The sequence below is a fragment of the Syngnathus floridae genome, chromosome 3 (genome assembly GCF_059516105.1).
Source record: "Syngnathus floridae isolate MCC-2025c chromosome 3, RoL_Sflo_1.0, whole genome shotgun sequence".
In the NCBI taxonomy this organism is placed as follows: Eukaryota; Metazoa; Chordata; class Actinopteri; order Syngnathiformes; family Syngnathidae; genus Syngnathus; species Syngnathus floridae.
The window spans coordinates 4,381,548-4,402,601 of NC_142415.1; the positions used below are offsets into that span (position 1 = coordinate 4,381,548).

The 21,054-nt window shown below is 46.5% G+C and overlaps 1 protein-coding gene and 1 pseudogene across 1 annotated transcript in view; one reads left to right on the forward strand and one right to left on the reverse strand.

The window, feature by feature from the left end:
• The window catches only part of dok4 (docking protein 4), a 137,681-nt gene that overhangs the window by 97,225 nt on the left and 19,402 nt on the right, over window positions 1–21,054 (reverse strand). The window contains exon 2 of the mRNA XM_088371266.1: window positions 18,608–18,715. Coding sequence (XP_088227392.1) covers window positions 18,608–18,715 — 108 coding nt within the window. The remainder of the gene's footprint in view (window positions 1–18,607; window positions 18,716–21,054) is intronic.
• LOC148400120 (uncharacterized) lies at window positions 13,767–15,310 on the forward strand (annotated as a pseudogene).

The window sequence follows — 21,054 nt, forward strand, 5'->3', positions numbered from 1 at the left end:
TTCAAAAGAAAAAAGTGAGTGTGTGTGTTAGGGTTTTCCAGGTTATCTTTATCATAGGATTATGTTGGAATGCAACAGGTAATAAATACCTTACCTTGTCCTCCTTATCACAAGGTCGTAAAACATCCCCTGAAATGTTTAGACTAGAGGACAAGGGCTTTCTATTAAGCCCACTCATACCCCCACTCTGTTTCTCTTAATAAATATCCTCTTGCAGGAAGGAGAGTCCAGAGCTCTATTCAAACATCGCTGCACGCACAGCGACGAATGGACTCTCCACCTGCAGGTGTCCAAAAGGACTTACTTGTCTCCCGTGTGGTTCTTGCAAAATAAGTTGGAGTGAGCAAATCTCTAACATTTTGGTGCCGAAACCCGGGATCCCTCATACCCGCTATCTGGCTGACGAAGGAGGACGTGCTGCATTGTCGACAAGCCAGCGTCCATTAAGAGGACCTGGAGGAGAAAGTCCTGGGAAGAGAATTCTTCGCTGGGCCAGCATTTTAGGTCTGCCTTCGTCTGACAGAGGTGGATTGACGGGACCCGGCAGTGCAACGAACCAGGGGACAAGTAAGTTAAAGGCCTGAAGTTGTGTAATTGTGTTGTTGTTTGTGAAACGCGTAAAAAGGTGGAAGTGCACAGGAAAAAGTACGTTTTGTGGAAGGAGGGGGTGTTGTAGAGTCCCCCTCTGGATGAGGTGTCTCTTTTGGAGCAGTGGTTCTCAAACTGTTTTAAAATCTCAGTACCTCCGTGGATCATTATTTGACAACCACTGTTCTAAAGAGTACAACTTCGCGTTGGCAGGGCTGGGGACAAGGACTGTTGTCTTTAGTTCCCAGGGAAGGTGGGGGGTGTTGTAGAGTCCCCTCACTGGATGAAGCAGCTCCTTTTTTTTAAAAAAAAAAAGGAGGACTTCGCGTTGGCAGGGCTGGGGACAAGGACTTTTGTCTTTAGTTCCCAGGGAAGGTGGGGGGTGTTGTAGAGTCCCCTCACTGGATGAAGCAGCTCCTTTTTTTTTAAAAGAAGGACTTCGCGTAGGCAGGGATAACTTGTGTGATTGAGTGTGTGACTGGTAGGATAAATTGACTAAATAGCAGTTCTAGCATTGATCCACGGCATTAATACAGGCTAGTAATTTGTTGAAAGGTCAATTTAAACCTGCATTGAGGATCCTCAAAGAAAAAAAAATTGTAAAACCTTAAACTACTAAAATTAAGATGGGGAATAAGCACGGTAAATCTCTTGCTCTGCTCTTCTTTGAAATGAGAAGTTCATGGCGAGTAGATTTCTTAATTGTATGCAATACATGCTGAAGTGAAAGAATATGTATGGAATACAAGAACATTTGAAATGTGGAAGAAATGGTAGAAGTGCTAGAGTGTGGTTGAAATCTTCACAAAGAGATGAGAACGAATTCAAGAGACAAAAGCTAGAAAGATGAAAACTGATGAGGTCACAAGTGTTTGTCAGACCAGGAGACAATAAGGCCCCTGTGAGCGGGTGCAAGGCCGCAGCTCAAGCCGCGGCTCAAGCGAGGGGCAAGAGGAGTTTAATAATAATAATAATAATAATAATAATAATAATAATAATAATATTTTTGAGGTGGCAAATTACAAATGACTAGAGATCAATTTGTGTTACACTAAAGTTAAAATATGCAAATCAAGTGGTAAAGAAATACAACTTGCTTCTAGAAGATAAATAAATAAAATTAGAATGTGCTGTCCTCGTGTGCATGGGAGGGACCAGCTCATGATCGACCACAGGAAATGGCCAGCCTGTGACGAATCATTGTTGCTGAGACCTACCTTCCGCACGCGAGAGCTGTGCATGTGTGTGCGTATGTGTTAAAGTTAAAGTCCCAAATTGATGAAGATTGGCTAAACTTTTAGTATAAAGAAATTTGCTAGACTGTTGTCTATTCAATTTACACCGCAGAACAGAAAGAATTTTGACAGATAAAAATGAGAGGAAAAGAGAGAAATCTGTTTGCGAGCAGAAACTAATTCACACTAGTGCATGTTAAGTGTCGAGCTCACATGAGAAATTCGATGAAGAAGAAAAAAAAATGAACGACAGAACATGCTTTCAGGAATTGGAAGGAGCTAAATTGTGAATTTAAGATTTTGCAATGATACATTTAATAGGAATAATTGATTGGTTGTGTTATAAGATTATACAAAATTCTAAATGCAAGCTAAATCTGAGAGATTGACTTCTTGAAATTTAAAAACAAAGAAAAAAAATCAGATTAATTTGCCAGTTGTTTGTTTTAGTTAAGTTTTTTTTTGGACTGGTGGATTGTTCTACCAGGAAACCTGAGTTGAAAATGATATATGAATGTTGTGTGGTGAGCTTGGATGAATTGGGACCAATGTGATAGTATGACTCCTTTTTGGAGACTGTGTGAGATGCAAATGAACATTGATGAATGATAGCCTGAATGAAAAGAAATTACAGGTTGAATGGTTGAAGTTGTTGGCGACTACTATGGAAAATTAGTCAAGCGACTTTGATGAAAGAGTGATTTTGAGCAGGTTGAATGTTAGAAAGAAACACGTAGCTTTTGGATTGATAATTAACTAGAAAAAAAACTGGAGAACCAGTAACACATGTAGAAGATGTGTGAACTGAGAAATTGAGAAGCATTTTGGAAAGAAAGTCAAATTAAATGATGATGGAATCGTATGTAGTAAAGAACGCATTCTCCCAAAAGTTTGTCAAGGTGTGAGGCATGGGCGTTGCCAAGCCTCAAAAGGAGGGAGTGAGTAGGACAGATAGTGGAAGATAGTAATAATACAACACTTTATGACAATGAATTTTCGAATACATTTGGTGTTATACTGTGGTAAATTTTTCGTTCTGGTGTAGATAGGTGAGCAACACGAGAGATTTAGAGGTTCAAAAGAAAGACAGTTAAAAGAAAACATTTTTGATTTGAACAATTGCAGGCTAACAGGAACATGAGAACGATAAGAACTACGAGGTGGGATCCAATTTCATTGGGGAGATTGAGAATTCACAGCACCATACTCTAACTCACATTTTTGAGCAAGCATGACAATAACATGTGAGAGGTCAAGACATACAGATCAGGGCTTGATGTGGAACGCAGACCTCGATGAGTTGATTTTCAATAATGATACTGAAGACAACATACTGTCCGATTAAATTGCAACTATAGATAAAATGTAGCTCTAAAATAGGATGAGTTGCAGGATTTACGATATAAAAACGAGACCACTGTTATTAGAAGAATTTGAAGTTTGGTAAACAAACGTTACCAGCAAATTGATGGAAGCAGCTACATTTGGAGATAGTCTTACGAGTTTGATGTCCCAGCCTGTCATTCTCAGTGTCAGGGTCCCTGAAACCCAATCCGAGACTTCGCCTGCAGCCGTGAACAACTACAAAATGGTGCCTGGCTCTGAAGCACCTTTGACCTTTGGCGAAGGACAAGAAAAGACTGCTGTTGTACTTGGAGGGGGAAAAGTACACTCCGGAGGACAGACAACATCCTTGGGGACGAGAAAAGACAGTGAAAAGCAGAGGAACTCACAATGATGAAAATTGACTCATTTGAACAATGGACTCATTCAAGAGTGATGGATGGGGTCGCTCTGAAGCAACAACAAAAGAACACCAACTTGAGAGGGTGAAGTGCAGCAAAAAGATATGGACTTGAAGTGTCCGACAACCAAATCGCACTCCTTGCTACGGCGTTACCAAATTTGGTGAAGCTTGGTTCAAAGTGGAAGGGAGGTTCATTGTGCACTGAGTTTGACAAAACTGAGGAGATTTGATAAATAAATAAATAAAATTTTGAAAAATACGTAGGGCTACAGAGAAAAGCATTATAATCAGAGATTGAACGGATTTGGATAAAACAAATAGGCTAAAACGGTAGGAAACAAGAGCAAGATCTGATATTTTGGCTCATCAAGCTTAAAACGTAGAGGTCGAGTTATATAAATTTTAGAACAGGACATTTGGCAGTCAGGAGGAAGCTAGGTTGCTCAATGTGCCTACTCAATACAATAGTAAGGTTTTTTGTACCACAGAGGAGGTTGGATGGTCAGAAAGTTAGGTACGTCCAATTTTTGACATTCACACAATCATGCATAGGAGTCACAAGGCGACAGTTAACAGGTCGATGACTGCAATAGGGGCCACCTACGACTGCACCGACATGAAAAAGTAGAAGCGAGAGAGCAGAGTATGGGATTATATGGTAAAACGTCTGCTATACAGTTACCGATAGGAGATTCTATCAAAAGAAACTACATGAGAGATGGATTAGTATCCCTTTGTCTGTGTGTTCTGTGTTCGTGCGTAATCCCTGTAAAATTGTGACAGTCTGTTGTTGTTCGTCTGAACTTTGTATGCCGTTTTGTGTATGTGTGCGTGCAGATGTGTGGGGGTGTGTGTGTGTGTGTGCGCACACCCTGTGTGGGTGCGAGCGTGTGAGGAGAAAGAAGGCATGGGTAAGACAATCTCTTTTAAACCAGGAGGCAATAAATGGGAACGCCCCTGTCATAAATAGTCTTTGGTTAAAGGGAATCATTAGGAGGTGTTCAAACTCTTCCCGCAAACACTCCTATTTGCCAGTTAAATGGGCACGACAATTGACTACGAGAGTTGCAAACAACAGATGAAGAGCAGTCCTTGGCAGATTATATGATCAGGACGCTCAAACTGTGTCAAAGACAAATTTACTGCCGCTTGATCTTTCCTCCTCACAGGTCGACAACCCCATCAATCCAGGAGACTGGGTCTACATCAAGGTCATCAAAAGAAGGAACTGGGCCAGCCACGACGGGAGGGACCATTCCAAGTCTTGCTGACTACACATGTTGCATCCAAGGTTGCAGGACCCACAAATGCATTAACGACGACTGCTCTCCAGGAGGAAACTGGATGGGAGCTTTGGACATCACCGCTGTGTGCCAGGATGAGAGGGCCGTTTTCAAGGTGTAAGGGCTCTACTACCAACATGGCTGCACCATCGGACGGGACCTACTTCATCCAGAAGTTCAGAGGCACTGCCTCACCTGCATCCTATGAGTGCACGTGCCTGTTCAGTACGGATCGTGGTTTTGTGGTCACAAGAGTTGTCCGATGCTGCCTGCCAACTGGACACGAGTGTGTGCGCCAGTGTGTGTGACAGACCTCACCTACAGAGTAGAACATCATCAGCTGACGAAAACACGAGCACATATACAACTTCTTAGACGTGACAGATGTGATAATGATAATGAGACGTGGATTGCGTAGATGCTGTTTAGTTAAGCATGTTTTACGGAAACTTGTTGATTTGACCATCAAATATGCTTCGCAAGTGCTGGATATACTGATGTACTATTTCTGTGTTTTTCTTTTTATTTTTTATTGATAGCATTCTGGTCGCCTAAGGCAAAGGGGCCGTGTAAGAATTTTCCTGCTAATAACATCTGGCCGGCAGGTTTTTCGCTTACACAATAAGTTTGATCTGGGGTATTGAGGTAATGCCTCATCTTCACTGGGAAGTGTCGCTATCATTGTTTTTTGTTTTTACTATTCTACTTTCTTCATTATACCTATTTATGTTTTTTTTTCTTACTTGAGGGAGATGTTAGGGTTTTCCAGGTTATCTTTATCATAGGATTATGTTGGAATGCAACAGGTAATAAATACTTTACCTTGTCCTCCTTATCACAAGGTCGTAAAACATCCCCTGAGATGTTTAGACTAGAGGACAAGGGCTTTCTATTCAGCCCACTCATACCCCCACTCTGTTTCTCTTAATAAATATCCTATTGCAGGAAGGAGAGTCCAGAGCTCTATTCGAACATCGCTGCACGCACAGCGACAAATGGACTCTCCACCTGCAGGTGTCCAAAAGGACTTACTTGTCTCCCGTGTGGTTCTTGCAAGATAAGTTGGAGTGAGCAAATCTCTAACACTGTGCGTTGATGCATAATGTGTTGATTAGCTTGTTAGCTTTGGCGCCGGGTTGTGTATGCACAGTCAAAGAGCTGTGGTGAGGGGGTGTGGTCACTGTCTATTGTGCACGTGTGGTTCACTGTGATTGCCTCCCGACAGGCTTACCTGTATGTCAATCAAGCGATGAGCTGGATTCTAGGTCCAGCGACCCCACTCGTTTTTGATGGTAATAAACTTTCTTTAGTTTAAAAGAAAAAAGCGAGTGCGTGCGTTGATGCGTAATGCGTTGATTAGCTTGTTAGCTTTGGCGCCGGGTTTGTGTATGCGCAGCCAAACCTGCTGTGGTGAGGGGGTGTGGTCACAGTTATTACGTCATAAGATGGCGCCGTGGATGGCTGCCTCGGTGACTCGCTCTCTGCTACTTTGTGTTTTGTGTGTTTTTTGCGTCTTCTGCTTCCCATCCCGGATCACTTTTAACAGAGAAGAACTGTTGAACATCGGACAGTCTTCTCCTGGTACTTTCTCTCCGGTTTTCACTGATCCAGGCTGTTTGACTGAGATTTTAGCCGCAGCTGCTGGCTGACGAGGTAACAGACATGGAGAAAGAACTACCAAACTCACTGACCTTTGTTTTGGGAGATTTTAACAGCGCAAACCTCACACACGAACTCCCCAAATACAGACAGCACATAACGTGTCCCAGCAGAGGGACACAGACGCTGGACCACTGCTACTCCGTAATAAAAGATGCATACCGCTCTGTGCCCCGTGCGGCTTTAGGACTCTCGGACCACTGTCTTGTTCATCTGATCCCAACCTACAGGCAGATATTAAAAACATCTAAGCTTGTGGTGAGGACTGTGAGGAAATGGACAGTGGAGTCAAAGCACGACCTCCAAGCCTGCTTTGACTGCACCGATTGTTTATATTTTTGAAGCTGCAACTTCAGACCTGCATGAATTCACTGACAGTGACGTCATACGTTAGCTTTTGTGGGGACTTGTGTGTGCAGACTAAGACCTTCTGCACGTACAACAACAAACCGTGGTTTACACCAAACCTCAGGATGCTGCGCAAAGCCAAGGAGGAAGCCTACAGGAGTGGGGACCGTGACCTCTTCAGGCAGGCCAGGAACACACTGACCCGAGAGATCAGGAAAGCTAAGAGGAGCTATGGGAATAGCCTGGAGACACCTCTCTGCCAATCCTGATCCCTCAACAGTGTGGAAAGGCCTGCAGAGCATCACTGGCTTCAAGAAACTGTCCTGTGGAGAACACAAGGCTTGCAAACCAGCTGAACAGGTTTTACTGCAGGTTTGAACAGTCCACCCACAAAACAGGACCTCCTGCATCACAATAAACATCCACACCACCCCCACCACCCCCCTGTTCACACCTCCATCGTCGTTATCCCCGACTCCCTCACTTTCAGAAGCCGCGCCCGCACTTCAGATCCGCGAGGAAGAAGTGTGTCAGATGTTCCGGAGACAGAAGGCCAGGAAGGTACCAGGACCAGACAGTGTGTCCCACTCCTGCCTGAAAGTCTGTGCTGAACAGCTGGCACCCATCTTTGCAAGGATCTTCAACCAAAAAGTGGAGCTACTTTGCATCAATGTTTATGCAAAGAGCTTACGTAATTATATCGTTGCTCTTTGGTGAAGTGAATGAGTGTTCTGTCTGTACGATTGGTCTTTGAACGCACCTCGCTTCAACAGCAGAACGCGAATGAACTTAAAGAAATAAAATGAAAATAATCATTTTTAAAAATTAAAACTGACTGACGCAAACGTTTGTCCTTCATGTTTTTATTGAAAACAACAAAGTGGTGACGCCGTTCGACGCCGTACGCCATCGGTTTTTCGCTTTCCAAACAAGGCGTGCGCACTCCCGCGGTTCTCCCTATGGTCAGTCCGGGCGTGCCGACCGGGCAAACAGGTCAGTGGATGATGCGGCCAAATTTTAGACTGCACCACCTCCTGCGCCACTTAGACACTGTTGTAAATTTTGGCCTTCATGTGTCTCTGTATGTTGTCCTAAAAGGCTAGGCGCAGTGGGATTGCGCATGAGTTATTTGTGCTGGACAGGGAAGTTTAGTTTCAGCAATGTATAGGTACCAAGTGTCAGGGTTTTCCAGGTTATCTTTATCGTATGATTATGTTGGAATGCAACCTGTAATAAATAACCTAGCTAGATTAGTTTTATGCTTATGTTGGAATGCAACCTGTGATAAATAACCTAGCTTGTCCCATCCTACACAAAGTCGTAAAACACCCCTTGCTATGTTTTGACTAGAGGTCAAGGGCTTTCTCTATTCAGTCCACTCTTACCCCCACCTTGTTTCTCTTAATAAAATTGCTCTTGCAGGAGCCGAGAGTCAGACCTCCATTTGATCATCGCTGTACGCACAGCGACAAATGGACTCTCCACCTGCAGGTGTCTAAAAGGACTTTCTTGTCTCCCGTGTGGTTCTTGCAAAATAAGTTGGAGTGAGCGAATCTCTAACACCTAGAATATAGAAGGGCCAGTTGTCCGTGACCAGAAAAGAACCGAGTAGATGGCCTTTTAGGGATGACAAAACAACAAGTATACTGAGACTCAAACTGCAGCTGTTATCCAAAGTGATGAGATCATGAGTCTCGTCAGGTATAAGAGATGCGATGCCTGGGAGACGAAAAAGCGGAGCAGCTAACATCTTTGCTTTTGGGCCACTCGAATATTCGGAGAAACTTCACTCTGACATCGGTTGAATGAAATCTTTTCCCAATCAGCCGTGTGTCACTGAAGTGTTCCTTCTCTGAGCCAGCCATCTTCCACCAAGTGTTTTTTTTTAGAGACCAGCGGAGCAACAAAGACAATTCACCACATTTTTGGCGTCATGAACAGGATTCGTATTCTTATCATGCCCTCGCCCGCTCGGGTGCAAGAAGTCAGCGTCCACCCGACGTGATGAGATTTAGGTGAGAAGCTTTTACTCACAGTTGGTGCTGCATGCGTGAACCAGTGAAGAAGAGGGCAGAAGGGTAGTTAATGAACCTGAGAATGGAGACCGACGTCAACCGGTGTCAAATGCCCGATTTGACATTCACAGGTTTGGCAGATACAGTTGATTTTGATTTTTGTTTGGCCGTGGCTGGCTAGGAAGGACATGGCCTCCCCGAAATGGCCTCCCCTTATCAATGTCATGGGAGACATGAATAATTATGGGGGAGTGGACCCTAAATAGAAACAGAAAAAAAGTAAAATAAAAAGAGAAAAACCTAAAAACGACAAATAAAAATGAAACAGTAACATAAAACTTAATGGGGAATGTGCACAGCTGAGTGAGTGACATGTCTGGTGAGAATGATGAATGAGAAAGAAGAAATGCCCCAAGGGAGAGGCACGTGAAACAGGACGGGATGTCTGGGACATCGCTGATTGGCTGTCACGAGAGAAGAATAATCGAAAGTCCCATAAAACGTGGACTTTATTTTGGTGAAAGATCCGGTGGAGGATGTAAATTTTAGCTGTGTGATTGAAGCGAAAACACAGATACGATTGAACACTGCTTGCGACAAGAGACGTGCGTCATTTAGCCCCCGGAGGGTAAATTCCTGGGACAAGTGGGGACATTGAGACCGCACCCAATGGCTGTACGGGCCAAGTGCGATTGTTGAGTTGTTCGGTGGCAGCATTTGTCTCTGTCAAGGTCGCATGAAAAAGGGAGGCTTGCTGCCGACTGCGTTTCGCAAATAGGACAAGTGCGCAGCCTTGGCATCCGTAGCTGTGTGAATGAATGCGGGAAAGATACCGGCCAGGTCTGGGACCTAGGAGTGCCGAAGAGAATGAAGCACGCAAGCCACGTTATTTGGGCACTGATCGGAGCAACAAAGACAATTCACCACAACACCCCAGGAACGTATGCCAGGATCTTGTTTGTGGACTTCAGCTCGGTGTTCAACACCATCGCTCCCGACATACTCCACCAGAAGCTCGTCCAGCTCACGGTGCCTCCACCTGTCAGTGGATCACCAGCTTCCTGGCCAACAGGAGACAGCATGTGAGGCTGGGGACCATCACATCTGACACCCATACCACCAGCACAGTGAACGTGTTGCGTCTCCTGGCGTGAACAATTCAGTGAGTGAGTATGTAAGCCAGAATGATGATTTACGATTTTCCAAGGAAAGAAAGAACCACAAAATGAAACATCACTTTGTTCGTGCTTGTTTTCTCCAAGCTAACGGCTAACTTTACTGCATGAAGGGATGCGCCTGTATGCAATAGCGGGGGGATGATGCTTCTCTTTGGGAAATCTTTATTTTATAATACTTAGTCGTTTTTAAACAATATGTGTATGCATATATACGCCTAAATGTTGTTATCCAATATATCTACTGCAATTTTACATTAGATTGCTGGTTTGAATTTGTATCTTATCATTTTACCCTTTTATTTTAAAACTTGTCTGGTGTTTGAGTGTTTTATTCATTGTTTCTATGTTCGCACATGAAAACATAAAAATCAGACATTTGGTTAAGTGCTTTATATAACAATATGTGTTTTACGTTATGTGTCATATGTGTTGGTGTCCCCCCAAAATAACAAATGTCGGCATATTGTGTAACGAGGTCACCTAATGGCCCAAAATCTTTGTTTCCTTATCTTTTTATTTATTTCCGTATTTTATGATTGTTTGTGCATTGTGCAATAAATCTATATAAAGAGCAATTCGTCAAATACACATTTTTGACACGCGATTGTACAAAAAAAATGCATAATCCTTTCTCAGGTAATTTGAGCTCACACAAACGTGTGTCGGCTGGGATAGTGAACGTGAGTGAAGGGATCACTTCCTGAAGTAATTCGTTATTTTTTCAGTTCATATGACTTCAACCAACATGCAATACCGTAACTTATCCCACACAGTTGGTTTTGGTAATGCGCATTGAAGTTGGTGCCACTTCGCTGTAAAACAAGACAAAGAAGAAAATGACGAACGCATCAATGAGTGATTGATTTGCCTTCTCGTTCATTGCGAGAACGGATCAGTGAGGAACGTGTCAGTGAGTGAGTGATTTGTCTCTCTCGTTCATCACGAGAACGTATCAATGAGTGAACTGCCTTACCGTGCATCAACGGATCAGTCAGTGAACGTGTTGCGTCTTCTGGCGTAAACAATTCAGTGAATGAACGTGAACTATGTAAGCCAGGATGTAGATTTACGATTTGCCAAGGAAATAAAGAGCCACTCACTGTAACACCACTTCTTTTGTGCTCGTTTTCTCCAGGCTTAGTGCTAACTTCATTGCATGAAGGGATGCGCCGGTATGCAACAGCGGAGAGATTATGCGCTTCTTTGGGTAATCTTTATTTTATAATACTTATAGTAGTTTTTAAATGACATGTGTATGCATATATACGCCTACATATTGTTATCCATTATAGCTACTACAATTTCACATTAGAATGCTGGTTTGAAATTTACTTTTATTATTAGTATTTTAATAAACATTTATTTTAAAACTTTTCTGGTGTTTGAGTGTTTAATTCCTTGTTTTTATTTTTGCGCATGAAAACATAGTGGCCAAGCGTTACATGGCTTCGGCGGATGCTGAAGCAAAACCTTGGGTGCGGGAGGAGTTTGGCGAGGCCATGGAGAATGACTTCCGGACGGCTTCGAGGAAATTCTGGTCCACCATCCGACGTCTCAGGAGGGGGAAGCAGTGCACCGTCAATACTGTTCACAGTGGAGATGGTGTGCTGCTGACCTCGACTCAGGACGTCGTGAGTTGGTGGGCAGAATACTTTGAAGACCTCCTCAGTTCACCGACAAGCCTTCCATTGTAGAAGCGGGGCCTGGAGACTCTGAGGTGGACTGTCCAATCTCTTGTGTCGAAGTCACTAAGGTAGTTAAAAAACTCCTCGGGGGCAAGGCCCCAGGGGTGCATGAGATCCGCCCAGAATTTCTAAAGGCTCTGGATGTTGTGGGGCTGTCATGGCTGACAAGCCCCTACAGCATCGCGTGGACATCGAGGACGGTGCCTCTGGATTGGCAGACTGGGGTGATGGTTCCCCACTTTAAGAAGGGAGACCAGAGAGTGTGTTCAAACTACAGAGGAATCACATTCCTCAGCCTCCCTGGTAAGGTCTATTCAGGGGTGCTGAAGAGGAGGGTCCATCAGGAGATCGAATCTCGGATTCAGTAGGAGCAATGTGGTTTTCGTCCTGGCCGTGGAACAGGGAGCCAGCTCTATAACCTCGGCAGGATCCTCGAGGGTGCATGGGAGTTCGCTCAACTAGTCCACATGTGTTTTGTGGACTTGGAGAAGGCATTCGACCGTGTCCATTGGGAAGTTCTGTGGAGGGTGCTTCGAGAGTACGGGGTGCCGAACCAACTGATAAGGGCGGTTCGGTCCCTGTATCATCGATGCCAGAGCTTGGTCCGCTTTTCTGGCAGTAAGTCGGATTCGTTCCCAGTGAGGGTTGGACTCCCCCAAGGCTTTTCTTTGTCACCGATTCTGTTCATAACTTTTATGGACAGAATTTCTAGGTGCAGCCGAGGTGTTGATGGTGTCCAGTTTGGGGACCTCAGCATTGCATCTCTGCTTTTTGCAGACAACGTGGTGCTGTTGGCTTCTTCAAGCCGTGATCTCCAGCTCTCTGGAGCAGTTCACAGCTGAGTGTGAAGCAGTCGGGATGAGGATCAGCACCTCCAAATCGGAGTCCATGGTCCTCAGTCGAAAAAGGGTGGAATGCCCCCTCCGGATCGGGGATGAGATCCTGCCCCAAGTGGAGGAGTTAGAGTATATTGGGGTATTGTTCACGAGCGAGGGCAGGATAGAGTGTGAGATCGATAGGCGGCTCGGTGCAGCGTCGGCTGTAATGTGGACTCTGTACCGGTCCGTTGTGGTGAAGAGAGAGCTGAGCCAAAAGGCAAAGCTCTCAATTTACCGGTTGATCTACACTCCTACCCTCACCTATGGTCACGAGCTATGGGTTTTGATCAAAAGAACAAGATCCCGGATACAAGCGGCTAAAATGAGTTTCCTCTGCAGGGTGTCCGGGCTCTCCATTAGTGATAGGGTGAGAAGTTCGGTCATCCGGAAGAGACATGGAGTGGAGCCGCTGCTCCTCCACGTTGATAGGAGCCAGATGAGGTGGCTCAGGCATCTCACCAGGATGCCTCCTGGACACTTCCCTGGGGAGGTGTTCCGGGCATGTCTCACCGGCAGGAGATCCCGTGGATGACCCAGGACGGGCTGGAGAGACTATGTCTTTCCGCTGACCTGGGAACGCCTTGGGAGCCCCCGGGATGACCTGTACGAAGTGGCTGGGGAGAGGAAAGTCTGGGAGTCCCTCCTAAAGCTGCTGCCCCCACGACCCGAACTCGGATAAGCGGAAGATGGATGGATGGATGGATGGATGGATGGATGGATGGATGGATGGATGGATGGATGGATGGATGGATGGATGGATGGATGGATGGATGGATGGAAAACATAAAAATCAGACATTTGGTTACTGCTTCATGCACGACATGTGTATATGTGTTTTACGTTGTTATATATGTTGGTGTCTCCCAAAATAACAAATGTCAGCATAACGTTTTTTTTTTGTTTTTTTCCGTTCAACTTTTTATTCAAACACAAACACATTCTGTATAATAACACCATAAATGTCGGCATAACGTGTTGGCTGGGAAAGCAGCAATGCTGTCTGTCACTCACTCGTGAATCTTCGCGAACGACCAATCAGCAGCAAGCGTTAGATGGAGGAGTCAGTGACGTATTTTCCCGTTCACGAACGAGTCAGTGCCTGTCCTACAGGCTCGGATCCCGGGACGGTAAGGCGAATGCCCTATCTCGCATGGCACAGGGGGGCGAAGACGCCCACAATGAGCCAGAAACCATCATTACGGAGTCAGTGGTGGGGGTGGCACTCATCTGGGATATCGAGAGGCAGGTAAGGGTGGCCGCTCAGGATAAGCCCGGCCCCTAGCACCTGTCTCCGGGATCAGCTCTTTGTTTCCGTTTCACTATGGGACTGGGTGCCGGAATGGGAACATGACTCTCGTCTTGCCCCAGAATAGTGCACATGATGTTCCTGCTGGCACATCACTATTGGCAGCCGACGCTAAGGAACGACGTCTGGGACTACGTCAGAACCTGCCCAGTCTGCATTCGGTATAAGATGCCTAATAGCCCACCAGCGGGCTTCTTCCAGCCACTGCCGGTTCCGCAGCGGATGTGTTCTCACCTAGGTTGACTTCGTTACCGGTCTGCCACCGTCAAAGGGGAACACTATCATCCTCACGGTGGTGGATTGGTTCAGATTTTGCCCCCAATTTTGTACTGTCTGCCAAACAGACCGCCCAAGTACTGTTGCACGTGGTGTTTCAGTATCACAGGCTGCCACGAGATATCGTGTACGACTGGAGATTGTTTGCCTCGGCCTTCTGGAGGGAGTTTTGCTGCCGCCGAGGAGCCTCGGCCAGCCTCACGTCGGGTTCCACCCTCAGTCCAACGGACAAGCAGAGCGACTGAACCAGGAGCTGGGTAAGGCCCATCGGTGCATGGCGGCTCTCAATCCTCGCCTGTGGCTCCGACAGCTTCCTTGGGTGGAATATGCCTAAAATCCCCTGCCAAGCTCCACCACTGGTCTGTTGCCTTTCGACTGCGTGTTCAGGTACCAGCTACCACTGTTTGAGCAGCAGGAGAAGAGTGTCTACTGCCTGTCAGCTTCCACTTGCGTTCGCCAGTGTCATTGGACCTGGGCAGGAGCCCGCGCCAGCCTACTCCGCCTACTCCCGCAATGCCGATCATTGCCACATTTCTGACCCACAGTACAGGGTCGGGCAGCAAGTGTCGCTGTCAACGAGGGATTTGGCACTCAAGGTGGATTCCTGCAAGTTGGTTCCCAAGTTCGTCAGGCCATTCCCAGTTGTCAAGGTGATCAGTTCCTCTGCTGTTTGACTCCGTCTTCCCAGCTCCATGAAGGTCCATCCCACATTCCACGTCTCACGGGTCAAACCAGTCCACGAAAGCACGACGGTCAATGCCCCTATTCCACCTCCCCCCCGGGTTATCGATGGGGATCCTGTCTACGCAGTCCGTCACCTGCTCCGGTCCAGTCAGCGGGGCAGGGGCCTCCAGTGCTTCATGGGCTGGGAGGGATATGATGAGGATGACGCCGACTTTCATCGCCTTTATCTGGATCAGCCAGCCTTGCAGAGGGGTCACCCGAGAGCATCCCGCAACGTTCCGGGGCAGTCGCTCGACCCACATGTCGACCCGAGGCCTCAGTCGCCTCCCGCATCGGCTTCTGTCCCCCGACCGGCGCCCATCCTCGCTCTTGAGCCGGTGCCTTCACTGGTGCCCCCTGAAAACGGGTCTGGGGCGTTGAGGCCGCCCGACTCCACATCCTAGGACAAGGCGATGTTGGTGGTGTCTCCGGACGATTATGCCATGAACATGGAGGGCTCCAGGGAGTACTGAGTCAACCTCTGCTCCGCTCCCGCGCCAGTGATCCACTTCCCCTTTGGCTCCATTACAACAAACTGTGACGCATTTGGTTGTTCTGTCTGTCAAGGACAGTCAAGGACAAAAAAAATGGAGGACAAAATGGATGAAAAATGACCGCTCATGTGGAGGTTATCGACCCATTACCTTTTAAATGTGAATTTAAAAATACTTTTAAAGATTCCTGCCCATCGTCTTTGACAGGTTCTTGCAAGTATATATATTTTTTGGTGAAAGAGGGTTTATGCCAGAAAGCCATTCATTTCAGAACATAAGGAGGCTGTTACTATAGTCCGGTCCCCTTGTTCAAACCCTCGAGAATTGATTGTTTCACTTGAAGTGAACAGTGTGGAGTGGCGCTTTCTCTTTTTTGGTATAAAAAGAAATTGGTTTCTAATTTCATATCATGGATTACTTTATGCTTCCCCCATAGCTAGCCTCTGTCTTTACCAAGTCTGATCTGCCCTATTCCCCCTTTTTAGGGGTACCAGACAAAGCTGTCATCTGCCCCCCATCCTGTTCACCATAGCAATTGAATCCTTGGCCATTTAGCTCCGTCAAAAGGATGGGTTTGAGGGCATCACTTGAGCTGGCAAGATTCATAAATTGTTGTCATATACAAATCAATAAGGAAATTAGACAATTTTCTAGTAATTTGTATGAATCCAAATTTTCAACGGAGGATTGCCAAGTGTTTTCTGAGAGAACTAAGAAAAGCAGAAAAATTGATAGTTTTATGCAGCATATGGAGGCTAACCTTAAAATTCAAGAACTGGATGGAGCGATTAAAAGCATTGATGGAATAACTGTGGAATTCTGTCTTTTCTTTTAGGAAAATATTGGATTTATTCTTTACAATGCTCTTGTCGACTGTATCGAAGCGGGACTATGAAACAGGAAATTATTACATTAATCTCAAATCCCAAAAAAGACAGACTTTTACTGAAAAAAGGGACCTATAACTTTGCTATGTAATGACAACACATTGTTAGCACATTAGCACAGGATAATCAATGGTGAACAAACCTCTCAATACATCTCAGTCTTTTCTGAAGCATCTGGATTATCTCTTAACATTGAAAAATGTGAATTACTCCCTCTTCATTCAAACTCTGACACAGCTATTGTTTCAATCGAAGTTAAATCTGAGATAAAATACTTAGAATTGACAATATCAAAAGCTGTCATTCCCCCCCAAAAAACATGCGTATTGCTACCCGTATATTGGACATGAGAAACGCACTTAGCCGCTGCTTAATTAGAGACTTTACAATTTTAGGCAGAATCATGCTATACTAGGTGGAAGGTATTTCCAAACCGATCTACCCCTGTCACTATGTACATATCATCCATCCATCCGTCCGTCCGTCCATCCATCCATCCATCCATCCATCCATCCATCCATCCATCCATCCATCCATCCATCCATCCATCCATCCATCCATTTATTTTCTGTACCGCCTGTCCCCACGGGGGTCGCCGGCGTGCTGGAGCCTATCGGGCAGTAGGCGGTGAAGATGAACCAGTTGCCAGCCAATCGCAGGGCACACAGTGACGAGCAACTATCCGTACTCGCACTCACACCCATTGGCAATTTGGAGTGCCGAATCAGCCTTGTTTTTGGATGTGGGAGGAAACTGGAGTGCCCAGAGAAAACCCATGCAGACACAGGGAGAACATGCAAACTCCACACAGGGTGGGCCGGAGGTGGAATTAAACCCACACCCTCTGAACTGTGAAGAGGATGTGCTAACCCAGACATGGGCAAACTACGGCCTGCAGGCCACTTCCGGCCCACGGGGCCGTTTAATCCGGCCCGCCAAACCTGAATAAATTGTATTATTAAACTTTTTTTTTTGGTCATTTACCATTTTACCATGTTTGCTCAATAGATGGGGCGCATTTACTACCGGAAGCCGTGTCGGAAAGCTCGGTGCACAGTCATAAGTGCGTGTACGTACTAAGTAGTACGGACCCGGCGCACTCCGCGCTCTAATTCAATCAGTGCCGAATTTCGAGTGTGGGCTGTGATGTCAGCATTCTCGTAATTCGCGCGCTGAGCTTTCAGATACAGTTTTACGCTAATGCCACCCACAAATCTTCTCGTGGAATCCTTCTATTAAAATGAGTGGCCCAAGGAAAAGAACGGTGGACACTGAGTGCCGAGTGTTTAAAAAAAGAGTGGACAATTTGGCTCGACCTACGTGTGTGAGCAGACGTTCAGCCACATGAACGTCGACAAAGCCCATCACAGATCTAGGTTAACGGACTGACGCCTCGGCTCTATCCTAAGAATTACCACAACAAATTTTACTCCAGACCATGATGCACTTGCAAAAAATGAAGACCAACAATACTATTGATTTCTTTATTACTTTATTTAGATGTATTCTTTCACTGATTCTTCAAGATGATGTATTTGGTCAGAATGTTTGCCGTTTGATGTGATTTCGCCTCATTAGATAACCATATTTCATAAATCTGACCTGCAGGCGCTGAAGTGATGGAAACTATTATTCATAATAAGTGTCGTATATAATGAGAATCACCGATAGTAGTTTTTTGGTGAAATATTTTTTTAATGCTGTTAATAAATGCATTTGTTTTCAAAAAGCTTTTTTTGAATATCCATGCTTCACTACCTACTAAAAGTACAAACCTTTTATGCAATGACCTTTACATGTCATTTCTATTACGTCACACAAACACTACATCCATCTGCTCCTGGTTCGGCCCCCCGGTCTAAATTTAGACCCAAATTCGGCCTGCCAGTCAAAAAGTTTGCCCACCCCTGTGCTAACCAGTGCTCCACCATATACGTATCCTCGAGAAATATTAGTAAAGCTCACGCCGTCATCTTCCAGTTATTGTGGTGAAATATAACGCACTATTTTAAAAGCTCTCAACTCATATAAAAACGGTGGCATGAAAGCTCCGGAATTTGAATCTATAATTGGCATGTTTCGAGTTATTTGGATAAAATCTTGACTGTCGCAGCCCAACTCTATGTTGTTCTACATTCCAAGATCTTTGTTTAGGAAGATTGGAGGTCTCAATTTTGTATTGAAATGTTATTTTGATGTCAATAGAATCCATATCAAGTTGTCCAACTTTCATAAACAAATCTTTTTCTACTGGAAAATGATATATGTCACACAAAAAGAAACACGCACACGCACACACACAAACCTTAGAGCAGGATCTGGTGTGGGCAGACTTCTCATCAGGGTACTTCTCAAGTCGACAAGGCCCTTTACTAGATGACTTTTTGAAAACTAACCAACAACGGCGATAAATCTGCAACAAGCACAAGAGAAATATTTTCATGTTAATTATTGAAATATATAACAGTCAGCACATTTAATAACAACTGATGTGCTCCAGGTTTTCAAGATGGCGGCGCGTGCACACGCAGCGACCTCTCTCTGTCCCGCCCGTACGGTGTTTTGTTCGATTAATGAGTGTTTGTCCAACAGTTTTATGTGTTCGTCTCGTCGTGATACGTCGTGCTACAGGTACAGCAGGCAGGTTCTGCTCGACATCGGCGAAAGTGGGTTTTGTGGCGTTCTGGACTTTGATGCGGCGACATTAAAGGCGCTCGGACTGCTCCGTCCTGGTGCGTCGCCGGTCTCGCCTCCTATTCCTCCCCAGGTTGGAATGCGTCGGAAGCGGTGTGCGAGGAGGCAGAAGAGGGGCAAGCGCGGAGGCGTCCGGGCCAGGCTGGCGGCCAACCCAGCTCGCCCGGCCGTGCCTTCCATTCTTCTGGTGAATGTTTGTTCGCTAGACAACAAGATGGATTACGTTTGCCTGCTGAGATCCACGAACTGGACGGTGCGTAACTGCTGTGTGCTTGTGTTCACTGAGACCTGGGTGACTGTCAACATTCCGGACTCTGCTGTGTATCTGGAGCGGCTAGCGTGCTATCGGGCGGACCATGCCATTGTGAGAGGGGGAAAGTCGCGAAGAGGTGGAATATGCGTCTACGTCCGTGACGAATGGTGCCGGGACTCCGTAGTGCTATGCAGGCACTGCTCGCCACTGGCGGAGTTCGTGGTCATTAAGTGCTGTCCTTTTTACCTGCCGAGGGAATTTACTGCGATTCTGCTAGTCACAGTATACATCCCGCCTTCCAACATCGAAGGCGACAGGATCACGGCTCTTAGTGAACTGTACCAGGCCATCAGTGAACAACAGACGCCGCACCCTGACGGTTTCACCATCTTCGCTGGGGACTTTAATCATGCTAACCTGAAGTCTGTTTTTCCGAGGCTTCACCAGCATGTTAATTTTCCAACACGTGGTGACAGCTTCCAGGACCTGGTCTACTCTACACATAAAGGAGCTTTCAAGGCCGCCCCCCTCCTCCATCTTGGACTTTCTGACCATGTCACTGTTATGCTTTTGCCTGCATACAGACAAAGGCTGAAGGCATCCAGGCCGGTTCGCAAGCGGGTACGGGTGTGGCCTGAGGGTACCTCTGATGCGCTTCGAGACTGCTTTGGCACTACTGACTGGGACATGTTTAAGCGGGCGGCCACTTGCAACAATCGGACGGACATAGAGGAGTATACTGACTCTGTTTCCTCTTACGTCACAAAGTGCATTGATGATGTGACTCACTCGAAGTCCATCGTCACTCGGGCTAACTGGAAGCCATGGCTGACTGGGGCTGTCCTCAGGCTGCTGGGGGCCAAGGACGAAGCCTTCAGAGCGGGGGATGAGGCTGGCTTGAGGGCAGCGAGGGCCGACATGTCCCGGGGCATAGGAAGCGAAAAGGGCGTTCTCTTGCAAGATTACCAGCCACTTCAAGGACAGCAAGGACGCACGGAGCCTTTAGCAGGGCATTCAGACCATCACGGACTACAAGCCCGTGCCGCAGAGCTGTGAGGGCGACGTCCGTCTGCTCAAGATCTTAACTGCTTCTATGCTCACTTTGACACTCAGAACAGCACTTGCCCGCTGAAGACCACTCCCCCTCCACACGAGCAAGCCCTGTGCCTCTCTGCCGACAGCGTGAGGAGGGCGCTTGCCGCTATCAAAACCCGTAAGGCGGCGGGCCCAGACAACATCCCTGGTCGAGCGCTGAAGGACTGCGCTGGGGAGCTGGCGAGTGTCTTCACGGACATCTTTAACATTTCCCTGCAGCAGGCCATCGTCCCTTCATGTTTCAAGGCTGCCACCATCGTGCCTGTGCCGAAGAAGCCTGCTCCGTCCTGCTTCAATGACAACCGCCCCGTGGCACTGACGCCCATCATCATGAAGTGCTTTGAGCGGCTTGTCTTGGAGCACATCAGATCCATTCTCCCCCCCACCTTAGACCCCTTCCAGTTTGCGTACGGGGCCAAACGGTCCTCTGAGGATACCATCTGCTCTGCCCTCCACTCGGCCCTCTCCCACCTGGAGAGTAGGAAATCGTATGTGAGATTGCTGTTTGTGGACTTCAGTTCTGCCTTCAACACCATTGTGCCACAAAAACTCATCTGCAAACTCGGCAGGCTGGGCCTCAGTACCTACCTCTGCAACTGGCTACTGGACTTCCTCTGTCAGAGGCCTCAGGTGGTACGTGTTGGCGACAGAATCTCCGCCAGCATCACGCTGAGCACGGGGGACCCCAAGGCTGTGTGCTCAGTCCGCTG